This window comes from Temnothorax curvispinosus, unplaced genomic scaffold (assembly GCF_003070985.1).
Source record: "Temnothorax curvispinosus isolate PA1 unplaced genomic scaffold, ASM307098v1 QBEX01011292.1, whole genome shotgun sequence".
In the NCBI taxonomy this organism is placed as follows: domain Eukaryota; kingdom Metazoa; phylum Arthropoda; class Insecta; order Hymenoptera; family Formicidae; genus Temnothorax; species Temnothorax curvispinosus.
Genome location: NW_020221072.1, coordinates 1,571 through 10,616, shown reverse-complemented (window position 1 = coordinate 10,616; position 9,046 = coordinate 1,571). Strand labels below are relative to the sequence as shown.

The 9,046-nt window shown below is 45.2% G+C and overlaps 1 protein-coding gene across 1 annotated transcript; it reads right to left on the bottom strand.

The window, feature by feature from the left end:
* Window positions 1-7,461: 7,461 nt before the first annotated feature.
* Window positions 7,462-8,773, bottom strand: LOC112461353. Its single transcript, XM_025026567.1, has 3 exons — window positions 8,508-8,773; window positions 8,144-8,406; window positions 7,462-8,078 (listed from the first exon to the last, which is right to left on the bottom strand). The coding sequence occupies exons 1-3, from the start codon at window positions 8,771-8,773 to the stop codon at window positions 7,462-7,464; spliced, it is 1,146 nt and encodes a 381-aa protein (XP_024882335.1).
* Between the last annotated feature and the right edge of the window lie 273 nt (window positions 8,774-9,046).

The following is a 9,046-nucleotide window of genomic DNA, read 5'->3' as shown; positions in this document are numbered from 1 at the left end:
GCAAAACAGAACAGCTCGACGTGAGTCAACTGTAAAACACACGCTACGATGGAAGAAAATACGTCAACGTAAACTTAAGGAAAATATGAGAATAGGGGAGGAAAGAGACGTTGCAACGTGGCTACGTAGGAGAGGGTACGTTGACGACGACAGCGGGACTACAACAAGATACACGAGAACGTTCAGACGACGTTTTATGTAAAGACGCACTACGTACAGTGATTTTTGGAGAAAAAATAACTATGGAAAAAATAATGGAAAATCCAGCGAGAGCGATTCTTTGTTCAAAAAATAAGGACACGTTTAAACGTACGGACAACATTTTAGGTTTACGGGAAGGAGAAGAAAAAGAATATCTCGCCCGTGATTCTCGTGAGAGTGAAGAAGAACATGAACATTTAACGTTTCCAACGGAGTTTTTAAATAGTATGACACCAAGTGGACGGCCACGTCATCGCGTAAAATTAAAAGTGAGTGCCGTAATAATACTTTTAAGGAATATAACGTCAAAGAAAGGCGTATGTACGAGAACAAACGTGCGTGTAAGAGAACTGAAACAAAACCTGCGTTATGCGGAGGTTCGGACAGGGCCAGCGAGAGGAGAACGTGTTGTTCTACCAAGACGAGCGTTTATACCAAGTGATCGTGAACTCCCCGTTAAGCTTAAAAGGCGACACGTTCCACGAGGTGTAGCCGTTGCACGGACACGAACGAAAGTCCGAGGACAAACATTAAAAAAAGTAGGACGATATCTACGAAAAACAGTCGTTGCACATGGACAACTCTTGGCAGCATTTCCTAGAGCACGAAAAAAAGGAAGTGTAAAAATAAAAATAGAAGAAACTAACAAACAAGAACCGTTACGTAAAGAAAAAAATACATTTTTTATTAAAAATGTGGTATATGGAGAACGTTTGTAACGTATGGAGAAAAAAAAGAGAGCTACGACGGGAGGGTAACTATCACACATCATACCAAGGGTGGGGGCTGGGGGAGGTTTTTAGCCGGTGCAAGTCCGGCCGAACCTTAGAGACCGACCTTAAGATCGGCCGTAGGCCGTTTTCTCCTTCAACGAGAAACAAAAAAAAAGATCCACGATCTGAAACGTGATGGAACATAGAAAATACACAAACGTGAAAACCGCGTTTAAATGTCTTAAACGTTTTCGAGAACGACGAAGTCGTACGGAACAACATTTCTTTACGACGACGACTCCGTTTTGAATATTTTACTGACGAACGGAAATAGTTTAAAGAAAAACGACTCCCGGGCGAAGCCCGGGACATCTGCTAGTATATATATATATATATATATATATATATATATATATATATATATATGCGACGAAAAAATACGCGAAAAGACGCGGAAAGACGAAAAACGAACATAAACGCGACGTGTATGTAGACGACGTTTACGGTTCGCACGATAATCTATCGTTACGGTAACGTTACCATAGCGTTCACAGTTTTGAAAAAAGAACAACGAAAACGTTGCGCGATATATACCACGCGCACGCGGTGCGCCGCGATATTTTTTTTTAACGGAACGACTTACCGGACCGACGAGTACAGTTGTCTTGTTCGAAGAAAAGTCTATCGGTAAAACTTTAAAGTCTCTCATCTCATACAGAGAGGCATTCTTTTCAGCAAAATGTTCGCTAAAGTATGCTGATAACTTTGGCCGATTCTGGATAAAATAACTGATATCCGTTATTTCGATGCTTTCCATAGCCAGGGGTTTTGACTCGCATCGCAACGCGGCGTGCAACATGTGGTTGGTTTCTGACTTTTTCATTCTTAAAAAGTTTGGCGCCACGCCCTTACTGTATGTCGTTGCTCGCGCCCCTTCCTTGTCACTGGCTGTACAAAAGACGAACATTTCTTTCGGATTCTCTGAAATTTTTATATTCGTTTTTTCCGGTAGCGAATCTTGCAGAACCGACAAACGCCGTTGCGCAGAAAATCCGAACATTATGCGAGTACGTGTGGATCCGTCGCCAACGCGTTCTTCTCGAGCGCGAATCCACGTTGCCTGTTCTTCATAGGCAGTTCGTTTTCTTTGTCTCTCTTCGCCGGTTCCACTTAAGAACGTGTCAAAAACACGCGAGCGCGCCATTTTTACGTACACGAACGTTTCGTGCGTACAGAAAACGTACGGAGCACAGTACTGTCGACGGAGCACTACGCACACAAACGTTCACTTGTGTCACACCGACGGGGCCCGTTGTTGTCGCGCAGACGCTCGAACATGGGGGGCGTGGAGCGAGAGGCCGCGCACACGCGACATCGTTAAATGGACCCTCTCAAGGGGCTCCGTTTTTGCTCGACGTTCGCGCCGTCCAAACAACAGTGCGCGTCCCCAGTAAAACAGGAACGTGGAATTCACGTTTCTTTCATGTGGACCAGCGACGTAGACGTCACGTAGACGTGCGAGTGGATTATCCGCTTAAAAACGGTAGTCGGATCCACGTGGATGAGATCATCGATTTAACGTAGACTTTACGTGAAAGTTTCACGTCTTAATATTTTGGTGAGTACTTTAGAAGTACTGGGCAGTACTGGCGTACTGGTAGTACGTTATTACACAGAAAACTACTGATGCATAGTATTGACGTATACTCACCCAAAAAAAACCTTTTACGACTAGAAGACACTGCGGTCCAATCGTCACCCGGCATAAAAAAAATTATTTTTATCGAACGTTTCGTACTATTTTCGAACTAACGTTGTTTTTTAAGATGCAGTCTATGCGTATAAATATTTTCTCGTATTTAAAAACACATATAAAAACACACTTACCTTGGTGGGCGTTGAACTCGGGACTTCTAGATCGTGAGCCAACTGCCTTACGTGGTAGACTACTTCTTACGTTGATGTAAGTGTTATATATAGTCTACATACGTCCGAACTAGCGCAAATATATACGTTTTCAAAAATTATTTTAAGAAACAACGTCAATTTAAAAACTGATTATTATTATAACACATAACTTTTGTATTTTTACGACATAGTAAAATTCTTCACGTTTAAAATGTCTCACTATCATTTTTATTACGTATTCATTATAACGTTCTATTTAGCTATATTACGTGCGCGTGACAACATCACGGTCTCCTGAGATTGCGAACGTATCTGTCAGCAGAACAGTGAAAATATCTACGCAAAATCTACATTGATACTACGCGGATGAGATACTTTGCGTTTATCGATGGAAAAGAAACGTTGAATCCACGCGACGAAGGTACTTCGCGTTTGGCGATGGAAAAGAAACGTTGAATCCACGCGACGAAGGTTCTTCGCGTTTGGCGATGGAAAAGAAACATTGAATCCACGCGACGAAGGTTCTTCGCGTTTGACGATGAAAAAGAAACGTTGAATCTACGTGGCGAACGTACATCGCATTTAGCGATAGAAAAGAAACGTTGAATCCACGCGACGAATGTTCTTCGCGTTTGACGATGAAAAAGAAACGTTGACGCTACGTGGCAAACTCGTGGATGAATCTCCATCCACGTATTACGTAGCGTCGACGCAGATGCGACGTACCTGTTTTACTGGGGGTTGAGGCGTGCACAGTGAGACGACGCTCGCAAAAACCACGACGAAGAAGAAAAAAAACGTAAAGACACCAACGTTAACATTTGCGAAGATTTTCGACGACGCGTATATATCTTGACGTCGAACGAACGATGCTTCGATCGACGTTTCGCATTTCGTTTTTTTTAAAACAGATCTGCGAAAGTATGACCGTTTCGTGACGACTGAACATCTAGTACGTCGCGAAGTTACTTTCTAAAGACTCTGCCGAAAGCCGAACTGCAACGCGGAGTTAACGGCTTCGCAGAACTTCGTCGTAGAGTTCAAAAAACATCGTTATTTTAGTTTTCAGTCCCGCAAGTACTCGTATATTGTACGAAACCGATACCACCGCGTTGACTCGTAAAAAGTTGTTACCTCTACGTTAAAAGTTAAAACAGGAAAAAACGTAGCGTAGACGGACGTAAGCGTTGCTCTACGTCCGTTGCGAGGGCGAAATCTCTAGTTTTTAGACCTCGAAGCGTGTTTTGCTGCCTTCGTCCACCTTTTATGAAAAACGTAACGTTAAACGTCTGTCGACCGACGCAAACGTCCACCATGAACAGCTCAGCAAACGCCGTTCACGCTGCGCGAGTAACGATAGACGAAATATTTCGTCGTTTCTTCGAAAAAAGGCACAAAGGGGACGCGCGACATTCGTTAACGCGTGCTCGTTTTCACGGCCGACGTACCGCCATGTTTTCGAATACCGACGTCGATCAAAACGATCGTAGCGACGAGTGAGACTCGTTTCACGACTTGTCACATCGTTTGTAACGTTCAGACACAAGAAGCGTGCTCTACGTTAACGCCGTTGTTCTCTTCAAGGGGTTGCAAGGAGGACGGGGGAAGAGAAAGGAGAAAGTATAGAAAAGGGAAAAGGGAAGATTGTTCAGGTTATAACTAAATTCTCACTCTGGTTCCGCGTCGCTTACCGTACCTTTCAAAAAAATAGTCACAGTTAACTACTTTTATTCACACACTAACATTGCAAAATAAATAACATTAAACATATCAATACATAGATTATGTAACGTAATATCAGGATAGCAACATTAAAATAAATGAACATATGAGTAATCGTCTACAATGCACGTTAAAATACTCTTTTGTTAGAATCATGTCATTAATATAATACTTATTCGGCAACGGCGATGGTCGCGATTGCCTGCCAATTGCAATATGCGATTGTAATATGGCGAACAGCCGCCCGTTATTAATACAGAAATACCGTACGCATCGGAGAGCCTGATTATTGTTTTCTCTCCTTACCGTACCTGTATAGGTGTGGAGTGTAATGACGGGTGGAAGGATATACCGCAAGCCGGGCACCTTCGCAAAAACGGACAAGCGTGTTGTCGACTTGTCGCCCTCTCTCTCTCTTTCTGTCATAAGTTGCTGCCCACTATCGTACGCAAATAAGGTACCGGCAAATACTTGTTGCTGCCTTCTGACTGTACGCTAGGTACTTGGCAATGGCAAGGTGCCCCTTGTAATGCAGGTTGCTGCCCTTAGTCGTACGCACGGTACCGGCAATTCCAAAGTAGTCTCACACCACTCACGAGACGACCACACGCTACGACTCGACCGACCATGATGCGACAAAAGCGCGCCAGAACCCGTGTCGCTCGCTCCCCCGCGACGACTACGCCGCCGCGGAGCTCTCTCAGTCGATAGATTACCGTCGCTCAATCCTCGACGTTGATAACAGCAACCATTTCCGTAACATTCCTGCCCGCCTTCGACAAGAGAATTGTCGAATACGTTGGGTCAGGGTCCGTAGGTAGGATACACAGCTTGGCTATAGGTCGTTTGTAGGTGGACGTTGAAGTTCGCAGGGTGACGACTCTGGTCAAACCATCGGGTCCAGGGTGTAATTGGGTGACCCTGGCTAGAGGCCACTTCCCAGGAGGATAGCGCTCATCTGTAATCAAAACTAGTGAACCCTTTTTTATTTCGTTAGTAGGATGGTGCCACTTAGAGATGGCCTGATATCGCTGCAAACACTCCGAGGACCACCTCGTCCAGAAGTGTTCTACGGTTTGGCGAAGTAACTGCCAACGAGTAAGTCGTGACAGGGGCTCATTAGCTAGATTGGGTTCCGGTATGACAGTCGGTGCGTGTCCCATCAAAAAATGCCCTGGAGTTAAGGCGGCATAGTCGTTGACATCGTCGTTGAGCGGACAAAGAGGTCGAGAGTTTAATACGGCCTCAATCTGTATAGTGATAGTGGTCATCTCCTCATAAGTAAGGACTTTCTCCCCTAGGACTCGTTTCAGGTGAAATTTAATTGATTTCACAGCCGCTTCCCATTTTCCACCGAAATGAGGAGCAGATGGAGGGTTGAACCTCCACTCGGTACCGTCATTAGCCAGAAGGGAGGCGATGTCACCAAGTTCGTGAGAGGATTGTTGAAATAGACGTTTCAACTCAGCGTTGGCTCCCATAAAATTTGTACCGCAGTCACTCCACAAGATGGAGCATATACCTCGTCTTCCGCTAAAGCGTTTGTAGGCAGCTATAAACGCTTCTGTAGTATAATCCGTAACTACTTCGATGTGTACGGCAGATGTCGCGAGGCAGACGAATAAAGCCAAGTAGCCCTTGTAGGACTTTGCTGCCCGCCCTCTCCACGTCTTCAACGTCACGGGTCCGGCATAGTCAAGGCCTGAATGGGAGAAGGGCCGCGCTGGGTTCACTCTTACGGAGGGAAGTTGGCCCATTATTTGTTTTGCTCAAATGCCGCGGTACCGAACACAACGTCTGCATCTTAATATGTGGGATCGTATTGGCGCCCTTCCGCCAATTATCCAGAAATTCTCACGCAGGAGGCTCAAAGTCACTTGGGTGCCTCCGTGAAGTGATCTTCAATGACGAGCGTGGTCAATGGTGACCTCCTAGGTAGAATAAGCGGGTGCTTGGCTTCCATATCAATCTGGGCAAAATGAAGACGGCCACCTACTCAAAGCAGACCGTCCCGGTCGATAAATGGAGTGAGTCGATTCAAGGAATTTGACTTCGGTAACCGCTCTCCTTTAACTAAGAGTCGTATCTCCTCGTGGAACCATGTTCGTTGTACAATTCGCACCCATAAATCACGGCTTTGCTGGATCTCAATTGGATTTAATGGATAATTAGAAGGAGAAGACTGAGGTACTTTACGCAAGCAGTTTACAAATCGGCGACACGTCGCAATGACACGCAGTAATCTAGTAAGAGAGGAATACTTGCGTAATAGCTCCCAGTATGGAGGCAGACTTACTAAAGCAATCATAACATAACCAGGACGCTCCTCCATATCTATGTCTGATGTCGATCTGTATTCCGTGTAAGGCCAAGAAGTTTGCGATTCGGATAACCATTTTGGTCCCTTTCACCAAAGGTCAAGGTGGAACAGTTTATCCGCTTTTAGGCCTTGTGTTGCAAGATCAGCGGGGTTTTGTTTGCCCGGTACGAAACGCCACGATCCATTGGGCAAAAGTTCTTATATGGCGGACACGCGATTCCTAACAAAATCCTTCCAGCGCGATGGGTTAGCAGTTATCCACTTAATCGTTGCCTCTGAATCTGACCAACAGAATACCAGTGTTTCGAGCAACTCGAGAGCTTTTACCACTTTTGCTATTAATCGCGCTAGGAGGAGAGCTGCAGTAAGCTCAAGTTGCGGAATGGTGAGCCGCTTAAGAGGCGCAACTTTGGTCTTTGAGCACACCAGTTGTACTGAAAATGTATTGTCGCCATTCGGAATTCTTATGTATACCGCCGCCGCCATGGCTAGTTGAGATGCGTCCGAAAATCCATGAATTTCAATCCTCGAAGTATCGCAACGAAGAACACCGAGCCATCTCGGTATAGAGAGGGGTTCGAGCTGTAATAGTTGTTGTCAAAACGCAGTCCATCTCTCTTGTAAAGTGACAGGAATCAGCTCGTCCCATCCAGTCTTCAACAGCCATAGCTCCTGCAATATGATTTTCGCTCTTATTATAATAGGCGAAATCAGCCCTAGAGGATCATACAACTTGGCTATGTCCGAAGCAATTGCTCTCTTCGTGAAGGTGATATTGCCTGGAACTGTGGAAAAAAAATGCAGAGTGTCAGAAAATGGCCGCCATACGAGACCCAGAAGCTTGCAAAAGGTAGGATCGATTTCTATGTCGGTAGGTCCCCCTTCTTCCGAGTTAGGGAGAAGATCAGGATAGTTGCTACTCCATTCATGCAAGGAAAATCCTCCTGCTTCGCAAAGCCCCTTCACTTGCTGTATAATATCCTTAGCTTCTAATGTCGTATCAGATCCCCCATAAATGTTGTCGACGAATCTGCCTTTCTTCATAGGAATGATCGCTTTAGGAAAACGATGACCTTCCTCTTTCAACAATTGCTCTAGAGCTCTCAACGCCAGGAAGGGTGCACATCGTAATCCGTAAGTCACTGTGGTAAGGCAGTAGGCGAGAAGCTGTTGTTCCGATCCGATCCATAATTTCTCAGTAGGTTCCAATCGTCCTAGTGCACAGCTATTTGACGGAACATTTTAACTATATCCGTAAAGAAGAGAACCTTATGGGTACGTATCCAAAGCAGAATATCGCATATGTCAATTTGAAGCTTGGCACCGGCGTGTAGAATATCGTTTAGCGAGAGGCCATTGCTGGTAGGGCTGGATCCGTTAAAAACCACCCTGAGTTTCGTGGTTCGATTATTCTCTCGTAGTACCCCATGATGGGGGAGATAATTCACCACAGAAGTCTGATCGGAGGAGGCGTCAACCTCTTTCATGTGACCCATCTTCAAATACTCCTCTAGAAAGTTTCCGTAAAATTGTTGAAAAGTACTTTGATTTGAGAATCGTTGAAACAGGTTCTTAAGACAACCGAGAGCCTTTGCTTTAGAGTCCCCCAAAACCGACGGATTGATTTTTAGAGGGAGGCGAACCACATATCTGCCCGTTGCATCTCGTGAATAGTCGTTAGAAAGTGTCGTTCGCACTCCTCTTCCTCCTCAGTTAACTCTGCTGTAGTCGACTTAGGAATTTCTTCTTGTGTCCAAAGTCTGGAAAGAAGATCTTGTAATTCTTGATCCGGTGAACAATGATGTGCATGTGCTGAAACAGGTGTCTCGGCTGCTGACATAGGACCACAGAGGACCCATCCGAAGATGGTTTGCTGCGCCGTAGGCGAGGAAGAATCGCCTGGTATCATGCCTTGTCGTATCACGACATGAAAATTGTCTGATCCTATTATGACCTGTATTGTTCCAGAGACGTAGTATTCCGGATCGGCTAACTGGAGTCCTGAAATATGAGGCCAGGTTGGAGCACTAACGCTGCACGATGGTAACTTCGCCGTAAGACGTGGCAATATGAAGGCTCGTATTTGACATTGTAACGCTGAGTCATGAATGGAGTGCAGTTGTATGAAAACACTCCCTTTTGTATGTCCGGAATAAGTGCCACCAATTCCGAGAAGCGGTAT

Coding starts and splice junctions, on each gene's coding strand:
- LOC112461353 (XM_025026567.1), bottom strand. CDS start 8,773: ATGATACCAGGCGATTCTTCCTCGCCTACGGCGCAGCAAACCATCTTC. Junction 8,407..8,507: donor ATGCAACGGGCAGATATGTG/GTTCGCCTCCCT, acceptor CTCAAATCAAAG/TACTTTTCAACAATTTTACG. Junction 8,079..8,143: donor CGATATTCTGCTTTGGATAC/GTACCCATAAGG, acceptor GCTGTGCACTAG/GACGATTGGAACCTACTGAG.